We start from the raw sequence: 21,688 nt of genomic DNA, 5'->3' as shown, positions 1-21,688 counted from the left end.
GGGGGCGGGGAACAAAATTAATTTATTTTTTCCCCTCCCTTGTAGTTCTTGAAAGAACAGCCGAGGAGATGAGGATTAAAACAGCTGTGCTTAACACAGGCTCATCTCCTTAGAGCAGGCAGCCCGGAGATCAGTGATTAAAAAAGCCGTCTCTGTGGCCGCGGTCAGACCCGGCGCGGCGGCGATACGCAGGGCTTTCTGTCGAGGCAGTGCGCCAAGGCGAGCCGCCGGGCCGCGGACGCAGGGATTACGCGGGTCAATTATACACTTAATCTGCCTCCCGGGGATTAAGCGCTCATTGATTGATTTGAAGCATTTCCGTTGACCTTGGCGGTGATCAGGTTGGCGGGATTGCGCTCGTGACGGAGGGAGCGTTTAATCGGGTGGCGGTGCGGGCCGGGCGCCGGCGAGCTGGTTCCCTCCCGTGATCTGGGGGGGGGGAAGGGGGGGTGTGAGGGGGTCTGCACAGCCCCAGACCTGCAATACCACTTCACTGTCTCAGACACTTAGCCGCGCAGCCGCCAAACCCAAGTGAACAGTTTAATCAACTTCAGCCCACATGCAAAGTTGACGCTCGCAGGCCGGCGGCCGCGGGTCAGCCTGAAACGCCCGTCCGCGGAGTTAGCTTCGCTCGCAAGCCGCTCAGCTTTTAATGCCGGCTCTCCCACACAGGCTCCTCCGAGCAGGAGCTGTAAATACATATCTGCTCTTTCCGCCGCGGTCGCTTTTGGACGCCCGCTGTGAGGTTTTAAAGTGACCAGCACTTGAAGGTACGCCTTTGTCTCTGAATCGCGCCGTGCCCAGACTTCTCTCTCCAAGACTCTGCCACGAACAGAGGCGCGGCTGTATATCAATGCACCGCTTTTCCCTGTGCCTCGGATTTTCAATCCTCACTAAGTGTGCTCAAGAACGTACCTTTTAGTCACTGAATAAGAGTATCGATTCACTTCTTTTCTCCCTGTGGTTGACTGTTCATTTAAAACTTAAACCCCGGCTTGAGAGTCCCCCTGCTCAGTTGGAATGATTTGTAGACCGAGTTTCTCTGGCTTGCTTAGACAAGTAAATTGATTTTGATTCCCCATTTATATGTCTCTAAAGCAGAAGGGTACTGTGCTGGGTGCTATATATACTCATCCGAGCTGCAGCTCTGGGTTTGGATGTGCTGGGTCAGGAGAGCCGTAGAGACATCAAACGAATAAAAAGTTCTTGGTACCAAAACGAAACCACATTTCACCACCTGCAATTAAGTTTAATTTCATAAAATTATCCTAAAATTCAAAAACATTTTTATTATCATTCATTTCCTATTGATTCACTTGTCTAACAAGATGGACATCAAAAAGATGTCTATTTACTCTCTCTCACTCCACACCTTGTTGTTGAATGGACATTAACATTAGTATTAAAAAGTAATTATTTTCATTTTATATATTTATTGATTTGCATTATTCTACAAGTGCAGTAAATAACAAAAGCATTATAGATATGCCTGTTTTCAAAGACAATCTCTTTTCAAGAATTATTTTTTAAACCAGTCTGAAGGAATTATAATCTGAAAGGACAACACCTTTGGGAATATTTGTGTAAAACACTTTTTAGCTCAGTGAAAAAAATAACATCTGGTGCATGGCATTGTAATCTTTAAAATCAATTTTTTTTTCTAAAGCAAAAATAGGAGCCTATATAAAACCATTATATGTCACATTATTTCTGAAATAGTGTACATTGATGCCCTCTTATTTTCTTTCTTGCCATTTAATAATCTCTTTAGGTGGAAATAAACCAATAGTCAAAAGAGGCTTTGGACAAATAATCTGCTTGGTAGTAGGTCAGAAAAAAAGACTAAAGATAAAAACAGGTACATCAACTGCGTTCTTTCAGTACATATTAAAGCTTTTGTTTTCTTCTAATAAAGCTCCTGGGCATTTTAAGCTGCTTAAGTTTTCAATAATTACTGAGGAAAAAGAAACACATAAAAATCTATATCGTGCCTCTCAGTGACCTGAGACATTTATATAAAAACACAAACATCAAGGCAAAGAAATAAGTGCTGTAGGAAAAATATATACATATTACTAAAAAGACAGATGACTAAATTTTGGGATTTGGGGGGGGGGGGGGTGGTTGTGTTAAATGAAGTCCTCACTCAAATTTTAAGCACCTCCCCTGTTGGCGGTGGAAGAGGTGAGGTCTGTGGGCCCGGCGAGGTGAAGTTTAGCTGCTCTGTGGGCCGCCCAGTAATGTGCTTCTCTCCCTATGGAAAGGGAGGTATGGTGGCATTTGTTTGATTAACTTGTCTGACAAAAGTGACAGCTGCCGCCGGCGCATGTAGATGAGCGACTCAGCGCGGCTCCGCCTTTGTACATCTGTCAGCGGAGAAGCAGGAAGAAAGAGTGAAAAGAGACAAATTGGTCCCAAAAGGCAAGCCATTCACCTTTTGAGGTCGCCCCATTCACGCACTCAGTGTGAATCTCAAGTGCTCGCTGGCTTATTTCATTTTGCTCCACTCTATAGCCTTAACCCACAAGTGTTTTATTTCTTATTCTGCGCGTCTGAATCCGGCTGCAAGCGTTTTATTGTGAAGAGAATAGCTCACTTCGCTGAGCGCTAATTCATTTTTAGTAAGCTTTTTTTTGTCATTGTGTGTTCCCTCAATGACACGGTGCTGACCACTATTTCTGTGGTGTAGTTTCTCACAACCAGTTTTTTTTTTTCCTTTTTCTTTTTTTTTTGTCTTTGTTTTGTCTTTTGTCTGTGTTTTTGTATGGTGTTAGTTGGGACGCTGTGATCAGTTCAACAAATGCACGTGCACACAATAATATCCACAAACAATATTCTTAATGTAACCATCTTTATAGTTTGTCCAAAAATAAGGAATATTTGTCTTTTTTGGTTTGTGTTATAGGCTTATTTTGTTTTATAGTCATAAATGCAAGATAAATAATTTTAAGATTTTATCATTCGCTTTAAGGCTGTTGATTTGGCAGTTAAATGAGGATTTTTCCTACTGAACCGTGTGAAAGCCTCCTTTGTCCCAGTAGTGCAATCAAAGCAGTTTGAAGCCCCATAGTCTTGCTGGGCCTGAAACTTTAATTCAGTACCTCTATTCAGAAGCCCTGTTCTAAACAGTACTGGTTCAGAGGGAGAAAACAGGAGGGTATGCAGTGTGGGTACAAGTGTAGGATTGATTCGCCGTTAAAAGATTTCCTCTGCGTGGATGGTCCCTTGCAGAACGGAGATGGACGCAGGACTAGGGTCACCGGTGTGAGTTACTATGGTAATTGAGTTCCGTCATCAATGGGCTTCCTCTCATGAGCAATAAAGCACGTAATAATAGACAAACAGCAGCAGTGAAAAGCTGGCAGGTAGGATTACTCCGTCCCTTTGTCAGATGTGTAAAATGTCTTGTACTCAGATTTAAAGACTTCTCAACCCCTGGGTCCTCCGCGGGGACTCCCGCTGGGGCCTAATCTGCCCCTCTGCACCGCGGCCCGGCAGCCAGCAGGACACGCAGGGCCCGTTTTGCTGCTAAATAGCGGGGCGAGCCTTCTCACCTAAAAAAAAAAAACAAAAAAAACCGAGGAGACGGGAGAAAAGGGAAAGCCTTTCAAAGAAAGACAAAATACACACAAACCGCTCCTTTGCGGTTTTCCAAGAAAGGTACCAAAAGTGCCTTCAGTCACCGGCCAAAAAATGGCCCAACTCTGTAATGGTTACTGAGTACTGGATGTTAAAAAGATAAATAAATAAATAAGAAGAGGGAGGAGGAAAAAGAAAGGAAAAGTATTGCAGCACTGGATCCCTGCCACAGTGGCCTCCCTTATAGAGCTTGTCACTTCTCATTTCCATCAGCCTCTACAACAATCATCATTCCGTGCCTCCTGCTAATTGCAAGCACAGCTGGGTCTCAGCAGGACACTCTTGCACAGTCTCAGGCCTTACCAACCAGTCCCAATCTGTTGTGTAGCGCTGACTTGCACACAAAAAACTACCAGCGAGGGCAGAAAGAGGCAGAGTCACAGGTTGCTTGTAATCCCCGTCTCCCCCACCAACGGCTCCGCCCCTTCTCCGGCATTCCTGCTTTTGTTTTTTTTTTTTGTTTTTTTTTTTGCCCACACAAAAGCCCACGGCTGACCCCTCACCGCCCAGCTCCTGAAAGAGGAGCGCAACACCTTCAGGTGTTCCAAAGCCAAGGAATAGTAGTGTGTGTGCGCGCGCGTGTGCGTGCATGTGTGGTTGTGTGTGTGTGCGCATGCATGTGTCCGTGTAAACGTGGGTATTTGTGCGTGCGCATGTATGCATGCATGTACGTGTGTGCGTGTGTGTGTGTTGAGGGGGGTGCAGAGTTGCGCTGAATTCTGTTTGTTGCCCCCCTGCCAGGCGCTGTGGCTTCCTGTAACATGTCAGATATGAGTGCGAACACCGGGTTCAAGGCGGGGGGGCAGGAGGTCGCAGAGCCTCTCAGCTCTCGCTACAAAGGGGGGTGGGCTGCAGATGTTCATGTGTGTGCGTGTCATGACACTGCAGCCTCCCTCCACCTACACACACAGGAACCCAACCATTTTACAACTAATATCAGACACAACTCGTTAAATTATCACAGAATTATTCACATGGGTTTATTGCATTATATATTCAGAGCTATATTACGCCTGTTTGGCTGACAGCTACAGCACGACTCTTGCTAGTCTATATTACAAAAAAAAAAAAAGAAAAGAAAAAATAACTCAATTGGCAAGTAATCCTACTTTGTAATTTGCTCCAAAACACAAAGCTCAGGTTCCACCACTGTTCATTTGACAAGCCGCACGTTGCCGTCCACGTAAACCTTTCCTCAGAGGGATGTGATCCCAGCTCCGTTTGATGCCTCTCAGGAGCTGCTGTGATAGCGGAGAGTGTTGCACTGAAACGAGAGACTCAAATCCACAACGTGTGATAAGAAGAAAAAATGTAGTCTCAGGAGAGGTCCTGAAATGTTAGCTGTCAATAATGTTAGTAGTGCCAGCTAGCAAGCCAAATATAATCTATTTCTCGATTCCTGGCTGACAAAGAATTTTTTTGATTTGGTGTTCTGACTATGATGCACATTTTTTATTTTGCTAAATGTTGACAATACTCTGACTGTTCAATATCTTTTTTCCCCTCACAATTTCTAATGCAGTTTTCAATGCTGGTGATTGTATTCTACTTTTTTAATATACAACTAACCAAAATCCACATATTTACACAGTTGTCAAATATTCCTGATACAGAGGAAGTGGCATCTGGTGGATTGTTTCCTGTGTGTACAAGGAAATGTATGGGGTGGATTAAGAGCAACACAGCAAGGCCCAATAGGCTTTGCAGACTACATGCTGCTACATGTGTTACTGCATGTATTACACTCGTGGACATTTGTATTTCTTAAGTTAACATGGGAAAGTGCATGTGTTCACTAGACAAGGGTTTAAAATGTGTACACATTATTTTTCTGAGCAAAATACACTGTGCATTTTGATACAAATATCATGTGCAAAATGTTGAAATGCAAATTTTAGCTAGTAATTTCTAAATTATGGCAAAGTTCATAAAAATATAAAAGTATTGAAATTAAGAATTCAGAAATGTATAATAAAAATAAAGATTTATGGGAATATTACATTCAATTTGTATCACACTTTTCACAGGAAATCAAGAAATAGGACAATGATAATAAGCTGAATAATAGGCTGAATGATAATACACAACAGGCAATGGGGAATTGTTGTGGAAAATTATCAATATTTTATGGAAAAAAAGTTCTCCCGCCTGCGTTGCAGAAGTTCAATGAAGACAATGAGTGTTTGTTTTTTTAATACTGGATAAAAGCTGTGCAATTAAGCTTTAATGTGTGCTAGAACATTTTTAATTTTGCTAATGTAATTGCGCCAAAGTATCAAAAACAAAATACCAAGGCAAAGACCTGAAATCAACCTCAACATCTCAGAAATTTCAGTGCTCAGTTTATTTACAGGCCTGTCTTACTAATCAAGCAAAATCAGGATTGTAATTCTCAAAACTGAAAGGAATTGGATATTAAGGATATAAATTAATATTAAAACTTAAAGTTTTTAAGCAAACCAAATGTGGCAAAATTGCTTTTAAACACTTATGTTGATGTCTTTTCTGCAGAAGAACCTGAACAAAGACAAGCACTACTGTATAAGCAAGTAAAGATTTGTCAATGATAGCATTTTTACTTGAAGACAGATAGTATCTTTTTCTTTGATTCATAAAATACCTACTTTTATTCAAGGAAAAATATGTTGTAATGAATATTCAAAATTTTAATGAGAATGAAAGGTTATTCACAACAGCCACCATTTTTATACCATTATTATTTTGGATACAGTGCATTTTTTTATTTTACTACTGTAAATAACTGTTGACCTGTGATTCTGGAATATTGCAAAAGAATATGCCAGTATGAAATACTATTAAGTAAAACGAAAATGTGTGTGCTTGAACCACTGTGTTGAAAAAAAGCAGACTGGCGTCAGTTGGTGCTTGGGCCAAAGCAGGCCGCTGTGTCATTTCCCTCCTCTCTGGAGAGGCTTGTGCTACTAGGCCATTAGAGGTTAGCGCTGCGCTGTGCTCTCCTGAGATCTGGGAGAATGTGTGAGAGAGTGCAGCCGCTCCAGGTCTGGCCTCGCCATGGGGGTCTCGCAGCACTGCTGTAGGCACTTTCACAGGCACAGGGGGCGAGGAAAGCGCCGAGCTCACCCGCTCGCCTCCCCGCCCGCCCGCCCGCTCCAAATCAGATCATGAGTCACCCCGTCGGTACCGCCAGAGAGCCCTCGCATTGCAGCCCGTCGCTACGGCAGCGGCATATCCACCAGTCGTCCCCGTCTCCAGCAATACTGTGTACATACAGTATGGGAGCCTCATTACACACAATCGCAGCCTATATATACAAAGGGACATGACTTTTTCATGTATAAATGACGTAAATAATCAGTAGATAACAGTATTAATCATAGTATTACATAAAACGGTTAAACAGGCTGGCCCATGGCCCCTACATTAAAATCATCATATATAGTAGTACCATGAAACCTCTTCATCTCTAATAGGATAATATATGAAAAACAGGAGGCTGTACGTGTGATTTAAATATGGACTTTGATGCTCCCTCATATCTTCAGATATCTTCAGCTGAAGGATTCTGTGTTGGGAGTGTGTCACGGTGCAGCAGGCAGACCTAAAAATGCCAGTGTCTGAAGCGCCTGTCATTTGCAAGCTCATGAAGGCTGCAGCAAAGGCAACATGGCCATCAGCAGGGCAGATTTAATGCGCTTCCTGTAGCGTGAAGTTACACAACCAAACTTAGCGGGGCCACTGCTCAGACATGCTGTCTTTGGGGGATGTTTGCGGAGACTGATCCTGGAGTACTGCAGGCTGCTAGCGAACAGCTCTACAGGACAGCATCTCGTAGCCATGAGAGTGTTTGATCGGATTCAGTTCTGACAATTAACCGGGCCATGGAGGACCGTGATGCCTGGTAACTGTTGAGATGATTGTTTTGGTGACAGGAAGCTGCCTGAGAGGTGCACAATGCTGAGGGAGAGGACCCTTATCCTCCATTTCCTGTGCCAAACTCCCACACCAGTCCTGACAGGACACAACCAATTCCCTTGTGCACCAATGTCACTGGTGGAAATAAAAGTTAATAAAATGCATAACAGCGTTCTCCTTTGAAGTCCCATCACTATTGCCTCATGACGGCCCTTCCAAATATTGTCTAGCGCAAATTCAAAAACTCAAAATAATCCCCCCCCCCCCCCCCACCACAAGATCAGTTTAATCACAACACAGATTTTCTGTGGAAATTGGATGGCTGTTTGTCTCCAGTGCCTATGAAGCAGACAACCACATTTAAAAATAATTTGCTCAATTTCTCCATCTGTTGTATTGCTGCAGAATGTTAAACCGTAAACAGCTTGGTACAGTTCTGTTGTTAAATGTTTTTGTTTGTTTGTCTGTTTTTTTATGTCCTCATGAAAAATTTGTTCAAAGAAAACCTCACGGTCTACTGCCTTTTTCCACAGATGTGCTGCTTTGCCGGAAGCGGTCTGCATTTGTGTGTGCCTGTTTGTTTTTCTGGAGAACCCTGTTTATCTGTGTTTCAGCAATGGTACACCAGCACCATGAATCTACTGGGCACCTGGCTCACTGACCGCATGGACCTACAGCTCCATGTCTACCAGCTGAAAATTCTCATCAGGATTGTAAAGGTAACACAGAGATGGCCCCTCCTATGAGGGCCACTGAATGGAGTAATGGTCTCAGGGTCTGATACCCTGAACCTGGAGCCTGAGATGTTCCCATCTTCAGTGGGGACTGCTCTAGCATACTTGAACAAATGAGCCTTAAATCTCAGTTTCTTTCATTAAATTCTAGCAGCTCTGCTATGTAAATGGGCTTTAGAAGGATATGACCCCAGAAGATATACATTTCCTTTAGATGCAGTAGATGCACTCTGGTATTTGGATCCAGGTTCATATAAGAAAGTGAGCCTTACTGGATCAATGGAGGTAGATGAAGTCATCTGGGAACGTAAGACTGTTCCATATAATTATAATAAGTCAAGGCACCTGGTGAATTTACTACAAATAAAAAAGCATGTACAACTAAGCAGACTATAATGTCTGGTACTAGCATAGCACAATAGCCGCGTTACACTGTTCAAATAGCCGACTTGTCAGTCGGGTAAAGAGCGAGTCTGGGCTGAAACTGAGTAGACCCTGCTGTAACTGCTCATCCACCCCCCAGGTGTGAATATACCCCCGTAGATCCTGTGGAGCCTCTCTCTGCAAAATGAACATGTCTCCTCCCAGCTGTCAAGGTGCCATGATGCTCCAAAATCATTTACCGGATGCAGATCCAAATTATTCCTGGAAGGAGTACCGCGTACACTTGCTAAGCAGGGTCAGGGAGGTGGCTTCACATGCCCCGAAAACCCTCGTTTTCATACCCTGCGACATGATAAATATTTCAGTGTGATCTTGTTGTTGTGCGAGCTGGAGCAGGCCCGGGAAGTATTGCGTCATCTGTTTATTTTTTGTTCATTTGATTGAGGAGTTGGATCCACATCGCTGCACTGGTTCCTGTAGCTTTAAAAAGCTATTAAAATATTACTGGGTGCTACCGAGTCCAGAACGGATGGAGCAAAGCGTGGGTTCGAAGTCCGCAGTAGTTTTCCTGATAAAAAAAAACTAAAAGCTGTAAATGAAAACGGAACCAGTCATGGAATGGTCATGCAGCTTTAGCCAGCTGTACTGTTCCCATTGGTTTTACAGGTAACGGGGAATGACGCTGCGGCTAATCTCCCATTAGAACATTTAAATGAACAGTGTCATACGGTTTATGTTCCATGTCAGTGTGCTCATTTTTACACTTTGTATTTTATGTGAATTTTACATTCAGAAAAAGTACCGGGACTTCCGGCTGCAAGGTGTGCTGGACTCCACTCTGAACAGTAAGATGTACGATACGGTGCGAAACCGCCTGACGCTTGAGGAGGCCACCGCCTCGGTCAGAGAAGGTGGCATGCAAGGGATATCCATGAGGGACAGCGATGAGGAGGACGAGGACGATGACTAGCGCATCACTACCGGTGCCCACCTTCGACTTAGCCTCGTAACCAATGCATGTATACCAACTCCGTTGTTCAGTTAGCCACTCTAGAATTTTCATTTATTTATTTTTTCGGTCAGGTCTAAATGCCCATGAAGGAACAATAAACAATAAAAGAATAGTAAAAAAATAAATTAATAAATGGCAACAACAACAACAACAACAACAATAATAATAATAATAATAATGGCAAAAAAGATCAACATTTTAGGTGTTATAAGGTTAGCGCCAATCTTTGAATAAGTGATTTCGAAATTTGTTTCTATATGTTCCTAAGCAATATGGAGTACCATTTGTTTGACAATGTTGAGTGAGATACTTAGGAATTCTGCTAGGTGTGTCCCTGTTAAATGCAAACCTATATGGCGCTTCTTTAATGTACTGTACATACGTTGATGGTACATTGTTGTGGAGATAAGTGTATACATTTTTGTTTGTATCATTTGTTTTTAAGTGGATGCCTCCTGCTGAAAATACAAAACACCCACTGTACTTAAGTTTATGAAATGGTAAAATGACTGTGTTCATCACCTGCACACTTCGAGCGTTCTTGTACCTTTCACAGTTTATGTCATTACTCAAGTCGACATTCTCTGGAATCACTGTTCTCAAACACGTTGTCAAGACAATTTTTTTATTGAAATGAGTTGGTATTTTTAGAAATGCAATATATTCATGGCTCCATTGTGATATCTCGTTGGACATCATCCGTGACATTTTTTATGGTTTAGAACTTTTTTCAATTTCTAAATTATTACATTTTTTTTTAGTTAAGTAGCACTTTTACATAACCTATACAAAGGTAAACAAAAAAAATATATATACATGTTCCTGTATCTTATTTATGTCTCGTTTTAGCCATTCCTGGAAATTATTGTATGTTTCTGATTTTTTTAATTATTATTATTTTGTATATGGGTAGTATGCGATGTCTGGAACTCCGGTCTGTCCCACTATTGTTTTGTACATACAATGCTGTACATTGCCTTCTGAGAAGTATCTGCATGTCACAGACACCCCACCCTCTCTAAAAGCTTTCCTTTCTGTTAAAGTAGCTGGTGGATTCATCTTGCTTCTGCCTTATGAAAGCCTACAGTTGTAATATGCAAGAACTGTGGCCTCTGAATAAAAATAACTGTACAAATATCAACCTTTCCATTTGTGTCTTGTTTGCTATGAAGAGTCTCATCCACAAGATTGATTCTACTGGCATGCCAAATGGTTATTATTACCAGAAGTTCAATTCAATTAATCAGTAATTATGCCATAATGGATTCAATAGCTACTCTAGCCATAAGCATAGCCAAAATAGCCAAAAATCACCTTGTACTTGTTTCTCTAAATTTGAGCAAATATGTATTATTTTACCCCCAGAATCCATAAAATCTGGCTTTAACTAAGTGAATGCATAATCAGGTCTTTAGGAAACAATACAAGCAGCAATGCATTGCATGCATGTTCTTTGTTTAAGGACGATTATTTATTTATTTATTTAACAGAATTATACCACTTTTTGAATTTTAACATACGCAAAACATTCTGATGGTTTGCATTGTTTATGGATACATGATGGGATTGTGCCATTTCCTGTTTTGAGACTGAAATTCACTGTAATTCTAAAACAAATTGTTTCATTGAGCACTGCTTTTGGAAATGGAAAAATGATCATCAGATGCAAATAAAAGAAGGAAACATAATTTGTATACTATAACTGTGGAAGTTAATTAATATGCCAGTTTTCATTTCTAAAGGAAAAAGGAAATAAGCATAGAAATGGTAAAAGCACATTATCATTGCACAAACCACAATCTACTATATACAAATACATTTTTTTTTCTTGATTTGGCTCTGTACTTCCCAATTTTAGATTTGTAATGAGACAATTCACACATGGGTAAAGTGCACATACTCAACTTTTATTTAAGAATATTTTTATACATACATATTTTTTTAAATACAATTTCAACATGCTTTTGGCATGTAGAAATTTCAGCAGTTTTTATACATTGTCCCCCCATTTCAGGACATCATAATGTTTGGGACAAATGACATCACAGTCGTTTCTCATTAGTCAGGTGTGTTCAGTAGCTTCCTTGGGGTAAGGTATAAGAGCTTTCAGTTTTGATTTTAGCCTTTTAATTGCCTTTGGAGTCTGTTATTGGCATTTTCCAACATGAGGACCAGAGCTGTGCTAATGAAAGTCAGGGGAGCCATCATTAGGCTGAGAAATAAGAAAAATGAACAGTCAGGAACACAGGCGTGCCAAAATCAACTGTTTGGAACATCACTGAAAAGAAAGAACACTGGTGAGTTCAGTAATCACAAAGGACCTGGTGGGCCAAGGATGACCTCTACTGAAGAATTCCCACCATAATGAAGAAAAACCCCAAACACCTGCCCAACAGATCAGAAACACTCTTCAGGAGGCAGGCCAGGATGTGTCAGTGCCTAATGTCCACAGAAGACTTCACAAACAGAACTGCAGAGGCTACACTGAAAGCCACTGAAAAACCACTAGTTAGCCACAAAAACAGGATGGCCAGCTTACCATTTGCTAAGAAGTACCTAAAAGAGCCTGCAGAGTTCTGGAAAAAGGTCTTCTGGACAGATGAAATGAAGACTCACTTGTATCAGAGTGATTTCAGAGCAAAGTGTGGAGACCAAAAGGAACTGGCTAAGAGCCAAATGACACCCCCCCCCCATTTGCAAAACATGGTGGTGGGGGGGCATAATGGTTTGGGCACGTATGGCTGCCACAGATACTGGCTCACTTGCCTTAATTGATGATGTAAATGCTGATGGCAGTAGCAGAATTAATTTTTTAAGTGTACAGAAGCTTCTTATCTGCTCAAGTTCAACCAAATACATTGGATGGCACTTCATCCTACAGCAAGACAACGACCCCTAACATACTGCTAAAGCAATAAAGTTTTTCAGAGCTAAAAACTAGAAAATTCTAAACTGGCTAAGTCATTCACCCGATCTGAATCCAAATGAACAGATATTTCATATGCATTACATTACATTACAGGCATTTAGCAGATGCTCTTATCCAGAGTGACTTACACAACATTTACATAGCATTTTTTTAAAAATTGTATCCATTTATACATCTGGATATACTGTATACTGAAGCAATTCAGGTTAACTACCTTGCTCAAGGGTACAACGGCAGTGACCTACCCAGAAATCGAACCTTTCGGTCACAAGCCAAGTTCCTTACCCACTGTGCTACACTGCTGCCTATATGCTTAAAGCAACAAGCCCCCAAAACAAGCAATAGCTAAAGATTGCTGCATACAGGCCTGGCAGAGCATCACCAGAGATACACCTGGTGATATCTATGGGTCATAGACTTCAAGCAGTCAAAGGACATTTGCATGTGATAAAGTACTAAACATTAAACATGACTTGTTTAATTTACATAATATTAATATGACCCAGACAATATGATGCCCTGAAATGTGGGAGAGGGGGGGGGGGCTATGCATAAAAAGCACTGTAAATTCTACATTGTGAAACCAAACACCCTTAAATAAAAGCTGAGAATGAGCACTTTAACTACCTGTGAACTGTTTCATTAAAATAATAAAAATTGTGGAGTACAGAGACAAATGAAGAAAAAACGTTTTTGTCCCAAACATTATGGAGCTCACGGTATTGTACATGCCAAAATTATTAGGCCATATGGTTTTTTAAACTTTTTTTTTTTTCAATTTCAGTAACACAAACACGAGTTTTACTTTAAAATAATCTTACACGTTACTTTTCTCAAACTTTGTTTGGCTTTAATTACAATGAAACTAATTATTGTTAAGTCTATCCAATCATTTTGCAAAGCAGGAGGTAGAGGGGTTGGAGGAAGGTGGATGGGTAGTTAAATTAACTGAAATGTTATCTAGCTTAAGTTTTTTTAAACCACAGCCAAATACCATTGGCCTGTAGTGTAAAATATGCACTATAGAAATATGGCAAAGGAGGAGGAGTCTAGATGTGAAGCCAAGTTAACATATTTGTGGCAAGGTTATTCCCAGCAAGAAATTGCAAAGAAGCTTAAGATTTTCAGGGGCAGATACACATACTTTTAACCAACAGATCGTAATAGCCATTTCACTGTCATTAGGGGAAACTGCTTCTCTTTAGTTGCACTGATTTCTTACGATAGTTGTGGTGCAGTTTTATGACGGCTTCTTTTGCTAGACAACACAAGCTATTTGTCTTCTGCCTCTTGATCTTTACTGCCCATCAGCTGGATGCTTTTGAGTGTGTATGAAACACTGCACTTGGAAATCTTACGCTTCTTTGCAATTTAAAAAAAAAAAAGATTTCATTCAATTTAAATACCCCTCCATCTCCCTCCACTTTGCAAAATGATTGGATAGACTTGGAAATCATTTAATTGTAATTAAAGCCAAAGGAGGCTATTTTGAGGAAAGTTGTGTCTAAAATTATTTTTAAGTAAAACTCATCTCTTTGTGTTATTGTAGGTAGGAATTGTGAAAAATGTTTGTACTTATATATATGTATATATATATACATACATACGTGTGTGTGTGTGTGTGTGTGTAAGGAGAAATAATCATTCCTGCTTTACAATGTCTTTCCCACTGTGAACCCCCCACACCCCCCCCACCCCAAAAGAAAACAAAAAAAGAAAACATTTCTTCAAGAAAAAGCAAGGATTACAGCACTGGATTAAAACATAGCTTATCTTTTGAGGTTATATTACAGGACAGAAGGAGATTGGAAGAATGGTTAGAGATGATATCCAGAGACGCCCCAAGCAGATTAAAATTATTCAAAGATCTCAAAAACAAATCAGCCTAAGACAAAGATACCAGCAATGTCAGGGGATTACATATAATAAAGTCACAAATTATATGAAGAGGGGATATTTTCATTGGTTCAAGAGGGGAAAATTTAAAAAAAAAAATGTTGTTTTACATTGGTTCAAGAGGGGAAAATTAAAAAAAAAAATGTTGTTTTACACAAATGTGGGAAAAGAACGATGATTTGGTATTCTAGTGTTAAATCCAATTTCAGAGAAGGGGTGGTCACTAAAGTTAGCGTTGTGATGAGCTGACGACTCCATGAGAATAAGGCTTCTGGCGAGCTGAAATGTTGTTATTGTAATGGTGCCTATGCCTTACTCACGTTGGGGTTTATGGTAGGGTAACGCAGGACAGATGCAGATAGCACGTTACCGGGCATTATGCTTGTATCGATGAGTTCTTTGTAACACTAATCTAACATTTTTATTCACAGCACAGAATCAATCCTTTCCATTGAATTCATCAAATTCAATCAAGTATTGTTTGGAGCTCCCCTTACAATAGCGTTGTCACAGCGCCCAGGACTTATTCAGGGTTATATTGTATTGTTAACTGACGTCTAAAGCTGTTTTCCTTCTGCTATTCAATGTCAATGAAGTAGGTCGGAACAAATCAATTTCCCTCCGGTATGAAATTTGCATTATATTATGAGTTGAAGCTACATTCAGATATAAGAATTATAAATGAATTAAATATGGCTTCAGGAGGCCTTTATGCAATTAATTAAAGGAAAGTTGGTTCTTGTCGCACCACACAATTTACAGATTTATTTATTTATTTTTTACAGACATCAAGTGTATTTGAGACCTGGACAGATACAATAAAGGGCAAAGGATATACTTTCTTCTACAGATATTTTCAAATCAAGCCCGATACCATTTCTTCCTTCCGTGTTCAGACAAACGAGAGCGCTCCACAGTTGAAAATGTGTTACTCAGGAAGACGATCGGGCCCTAATTGTCAGCATGTACTTTCTGCCATGGTGGCATTTCTCACTGATTTATAGACAATCAAAAATAAGGATATCTCAACATCCAATCCGACATGTGTGGCTCAGATATCATATATTTAATTTCCTTATAAACCCAGCCACGATGCAACAATTTTGCAAGAGAGAGGGTACAGCAACAGATTAATGGAAGAAGAGATTTATTCTAGCACGATCTGAGCTGCTTTGGGTTTTAAGCCTCAATCAGGCTGGGAAATAGGAATGATAACAGTATCCAAATAGAAGATTCTTCAATTGACTGACACAGCCAGAGCTGGCCTCAGCCTAACACTCATATTTATGCAATCAGGGGTTAAAGTGAGGAAGTGTTATATTCCCATATCAAAAGCAGCATGCTACTTTAAAGACGGGTGTACAAAGGAGGAGACAGAAAACTGGACAAATAAAGAATACCAATGGCCGGCTGGTCGGTGCATTCATTTATCATAAACTTCTAGTTTATCGCTCCTTTTCAACTCCAAAATGACATTCACAACATGGGGTGAACACATAAGCATATTTTTAAGTGCATGCAGCAAACGTAAGTGAACACAAGAAGCTCAGGTTTCCAGATTTCAGCTTGTTGCTTTGCGTGACAAAAGTGTCAGAATTACCTCTTATTTAACAAAGCAGGTATGTCAAACCTTTTTAATAAAGCCAGCCAAAAGCCTCTTATGTTTTTTTTTCTGCTTTTCCACATCCTTCTTATCTTAGCCTTAAGAACAAAATGCAACCAGACTGATTAATTTCAGATCATTTCCATGAAAAGAATAGCTTACGATTGTAAGCAATCTCACACAAATATTTGACTGTAACATCTCTATTTGGCATTACAGAGAAATCACAGAAGCTTCACCTCTTATTTGAAAAGCCTCGGAAATCAGAATCACTGCATCACACCCATACGATGTTGCAGTATCCATACTAAAACTATCTACTATCTAATCTTTTTTTATTAGGCCACTCAACGTGATTTCACTCAAATACTGTTGAAGGTGAGCCATTTAAAAATAATATATTTTAGCCAATGGACATTCAAGGAATAGAATATGATGTATAAAGTGACACCTACAGATGCCTGTGTTGATTTGAGTGGTATAATGTTTTAACTCTCATCAAAAATGTTACATTTAGACATTACAAGCAGTGGATGGATGGTTAGTGAAAGCCTCAATCATTATTGCAAGTTATTCAGTAGACACTATTAAGCAGCAGATAGTCTATAAAAAGCTACAGTTTACAACCCATTTAAATTGTGTGCACAGAACTCACATAAACAGCAACAGCTGGTTGTTTAAAATAGACGATGGCAAATGGGAATTAACAGAACCATAGCGATAATTGGGTCTACGTGTTCAAAGTTCCAGTTTGATACACCTGTACTGCAGTCACATTCAAACAGAACGGCAGTCCTTATGTATGTGTCTGAGCACCCAAGTCTACTTGACTCATGACTGAACCGGGGGTTAGGGAAGAGTCGCTTGCCGTTTGGTAGATCACATTGCTTTGGTGAAAATGTGGGCTGTTTGCACTAAAGGCAGGAAACATGGGAAAAAAGTCTTGAGGTCGCCATAACTATGCCTTTCACACAACCCTCTTACTATTGTCGCTCTGCCATTCACTCTCCTGTTCTCACCATCAAAGACACAGTCTGGCCTCTCTTTGAAAAGGCACATCCATTCAGAAATAACTGTATGGAGAACCTCCAGCACTTGGAAGGTCAGAAAAATAGACGGGGGTTTAAAAGGCTTGGACTAAAAATGGCACCAGTAGGACATCAAAGAAAAGCAGGGAAAATGGAAAAAGAGGGTTGGAAAATACCTGATAATAGCATGTCTGGACATGGCATACCAGGCAGAACTAATTAATGGTGCTCTAACATGCACTCGTAAAACAGACACACAAATGAATATGTACACAAACACATGCACACACACACACACATACTGATGCACACAAACATCTTCAAATGCACATATACACATGCGGAAATGTGGAAAATGTCTAAGAGTCCTGTGCTTGTAGGGAGGTAAAGTGAAGAGAAATAATGGGACAGGCTGCATGGCAGAGGTGGTGATGAGAGACAGGTGAGAGGCAGGGGATCTGACAGTTTAAGGGAATTCAGCAAGGTTTTTTTCAGACAAAGCTTGGGGATGAAAATGCTGGCTGACAAAAAGGTCCACTCAGGAATACATTAAAACAGCCAACTCTGCTGTCCACAGCAGCGCAATGCTGCATCACTTTGGCATGGAGGATTTTCCTCCTCACTGCCATTTACTCCACTAAACTTTTCTAACCTACTTTTTTCTTTTCCTCAGATGATGCAAACCTGATGAAAAATTAAATCAAAGCTTAAATGTATTTCTTGGAGTGTGTGTGTGTGTGTGTGTGTGTGTGTGTGTGTGTGTGTGTGTGCATAAACAATGTTCAGTGAGGAGAAAAGTTTCATCCTCAACATTTCAAAAATGTTATTTACATATTTTTGTTCAGTAGAAACCCCAGTCTGGCTCCATCAGAAACTGGCATTACATTACATTCATTTAGCAGACGCTTTTATCCAAAGTGACGTACAAAAGTGCATTTCATGGTCATGGACAACTACAAAACACTGGTTCAACTGGCGACATGGGGCGAGGAGGTGGCAGCGTGGCACAGAAGCCCTCAGCCGTCAGTGCTCCTCTCTGGTTCACTGTAGCAAGTGCCACATCCCCAAAGAATAAGACGAATGCTTTTAGTGGCAACCGTGGAATTGCGACACTTCCCTCGTGGTCTCTCTTCCCCACTCGCCTCTGCACGTGTGCAGATGCCGGTGAGAGCCCACCACTAGCCGCTTTACCGCTAATGCAAAGCATGGGGACTGGTATCGCTGCAGCGTGAGATGCTGGCCAGCATCACGCCTATTGACAAAGACAATTAGTCCATATCAAGTTGTCAGAGCTACTGCCAACTGCAGCAAGCTGGCCTGGCGTGCTCTCAGCCTCCACCAGCGAACGGCGCACAAACCCACCAGGCTCACCCTGTATTATGACAGAGGCTGTTGCCACCTCCTCGGAAATGATAATTATCTGGTCCTTTAACAATACGAAAGGTTCTGTTTACACAAAACACAGTATCGTCCCCCCATGCAGACACATCACACACTGAAGTACATAAACACAGCAAATTCAAGCGAAATTATGAATAAAGTGTGGGAAAACTATTTTTCATCTCCAGACTTCAACTATTACATTCCAAATTGAGGTCTTGCCTTTAAATAACCTGAAAGCTGCTTCAATTATACCACAGACATAAAAAACAGAGCACAGCAATAGTCTGTTTTCATCCTTTCCCATGTGTTCCAACTTGAAATCTGTGGAGAAGAGGGGAATTATGGGGGATTTTAGCAAATTCAGAATAAGAATGAGACTGTAAGCAAATTCAATACGCACTGCAGGAGAAATCAACCTCTGCTCTATGAGTACCTGCCAATAACCTTGGTTTTGTCACCTGATAGCAGATGGGCTGATGTCTTTATTGAACCTATGCCTAAATACGCTCCAGGGAGAAAAGCAGCCCCAAAGTGTGGAAGAAAGTGTGCCAAAAGGTGTGCAGTTGTTTCTTACAGTATAGGTGTTAGATACATAGAATGTGTCTTCCCACATTCTCTGTCTTGATAACCTCATTAAGACATTTTGTACCTTACACTTTCCCGTTTTACGCAATTGTATCAATTTATTGCCATTCCTTTGGATTCAGAAATATTGTCACTCGGTGCAATGCAGAGGACAATTACTGTTATACCACAGTGAAAGAAGCAAGGAACCCACAAATAATACTTACATTGCATATTCCCTCAGTCTGTGGTGGCATTATACCCAGATATGAGACCTTGCCATTATTGCAGGATTAAAGGGAGTCCAGACACATTCCCTCCAAATTACCCAAACTTTAACTTTACTCATAATTCTAAGGTTTACTGAAGTCCACCCCAGTAGGTACTTTATTGGTACTTCATAAGAAAACCGATTCATTCATTGGCATAATTCAAGGCTTTGACAAAGCTGAAGGGAACATTTGGGGTGATGTCTTCCTTGGGCTTTAGAGAGCAAAAGCATCTGCGTCCACTGTGCTCCAGCCTTAAGCAAACTCATAAACTCACAAATACAAATTATCATTTGCCTGAAAATGAATACATGAGAGAACAGGGATGGAAACAACCAGCTAAGGGGATTACAGACTTGATGGCATCTTGACGTTCTTGTCTGTTTTCCAGCTGGCTGCCGCAGTCCCGCCACTTCCTTCAGCACGGTGTACTTGTCAGGATCTGGAGCCTACTGTAGTGTGTGTTTATCTCTGTGTTCGTAGCCTGTCTGACCCGGCTGGTGTGCCGACATCTACAGCTCAGCGATCACTTGTGGCACCAGGGCCATCCTTCGGTCACGCAGTTAACTTTACTTCCTGCTTCCTGTAGAGTCAGCTGTAAGGCAGGCTTCTCACACCCACACTTCACGAAAAGACCTCCAAAAACCAAGGGAATGTTTGTGGTTCTCCCTTTTTTATTTTCGTATTTTGGCAGGATTTATAACGGATCTGCTCTGACTTCTGTGGTGTGTTCTAAGCTCGTTTAATTATAGGGTATTAATAGACAATTATTATCAATTAACAATTGTTAATAAAGTAAAATTACGGAATGTTAATCTTAGCGGTGTACTCGGTTTTTGTTAATGATGACGAACTGAAAGACCGTAAACACCTCAGGCCTGCACACCCAAACATATTTCGCAAGAGATAAAAACGAGAAGAGTATGCATATCCAGACTAATTAAGTGAACGGGGTTAAGAAATCGATTCTGATATTAACTTAACCGAATCACAGTATACAAATACCCGTTATACATCTGTAACGATTAAACAATTACAAAAACAAACGTCGCGCAGGCACATGCTAATAGAAAGCTACTTGATAGAATGGAACCTTCAGTTATAATCAAATGATTTAAATACATGTGTATCGTTTCGTTTTTCTGTGAAATCAGGGGGCCATTTAGTCGTTTCAATTACCTGATAGGCTACATTTTAAGAAAGCCTAGAAAATGCGATGTATAAATTTTAGGTTAAGTAGCCTACTAGGCTGAAAATTGGTGGAACTATTTATTGATAAACTGAAAATAGTGCACCACTAGTCTGCCCTCATTTAGCATATTTAGCTTTAAAATATACGTTTTTCGCCTATTATATTAGGCTACTGAGAAAAAATCTATTATACACCGGTTACATGTTGCCACACACGCCCTCACACACACACACACACAAATAAATAAAGAAAGGTAAATACAAAGTTAATAGTGTGGTTTAATCTCACTCCTAAATCGAATTGCCGTCTGGCGGTATATAACCTAGCCAAAATAACGGAATAAAACACCATTGTAAACAAAACACATTTTTCATGCAAATCTAAAAAGAAAATCCCCAGGTTATGTCTGCATCCTGTCTTTGGAAACTACAGACTCGACTCTTAAATCGCTTCTTGAGTTAATTGCTGTACGTGTAAATGCTGACCATAGTGAGGTTATAGCAATAGGATCAATGTTTATTGTCTGGGCGAGTCGGTAATTATTCTTGAATAAACTCAAATTAGAGTTAGATCATTTACATATGAGTGGAATTAGTGAGAGGCTTTTAAACCCTTCGTCGCTAGGACTGCAGGTGTGTATCGGGATTTTAAATATAATTGCACATTCAGGTTTTAAATACAATTTAAAGAGAAACCTATTCAAGTAGTCATGTAAAAATGTGTCTCGCCAGTTCAATAAGAGTAAAAAATACATTTTACAAGTAGGCTAGTATTTTTCTCACAATTTGATTTAAGTCACATTCGTTTGAGTGGACTACATAAAACAGATCTCACAAAGTAGCAAAAGTACATTCTCAAGAAGCTGAATAGGGTAGTCGTTCACATCACTGTACATTTTAGATTTATCTTATTAACAACACGATTACATTAATAACATAACACTCAATTCAGCTGAGTAGGGTATTTGTCGAAAGTGAATAGGCACTCAATTTAATAAATTCCACTGGGAAAATGGGATGAAAGTTCGTATTGACATGCAAGTCGAATACCGACTTCCATAAAGCGTTACGAACCAATTGGGAAACACGAATTATGAAGAAGTGCGCTATATATGACAGAAAAAAAATCTTTTAGAATGTTTTTGAAATAAATTGTTGCGCG

General features: G+C 40.4%; 1 protein-coding gene across 18 annotated transcripts in view; it reads left to right on the top strand.

Annotated features, from left to right (window-relative positions):
• cadpsa (Ca2+-dependent activator protein for secretion a) overlaps positions 1-10,804 on the top strand; it is a 100,034-nt gene extending 89,230 nt beyond the window's left edge. For 15 of the 18 annotated variants that reach the window (XM_035387579.1, XM_035387573.1, XM_035387571.1 and 12 more), the window contains 2 exons: positions 8,148-8,252; positions 9,445-10,804. In XM_035387579.1, the coding sequence (XP_035243470.1) occupies positions 8,148-8,252; positions 9,445-9,621 (282 nt within the window). In that variant the 3' untranslated portion in view covers positions 9,622-10,804. The remainder of the gene's footprint in view (positions 1-8,147; positions 8,253-9,444) is intronic. The other 3 variants (XM_035387578.1, XM_035387576.1, XM_035387566.1) reach the window with 1 other exon arrangement.
• Positions 10,805-21,688: the final 10,884 nt, after the last annotated feature.

The sequence above is a fragment of the Anguilla anguilla genome, chromosome 13 (genome assembly GCF_013347855.1).
Source record: "Anguilla anguilla isolate fAngAng1 chromosome 13, fAngAng1.pri, whole genome shotgun sequence".
In the NCBI taxonomy this organism is placed as follows: domain Eukaryota; kingdom Metazoa; phylum Chordata; class Actinopteri; order Anguilliformes; family Anguillidae; genus Anguilla; species Anguilla anguilla.
This window is presented reverse-complemented; position numbering and strand designations above follow the sequence as displayed.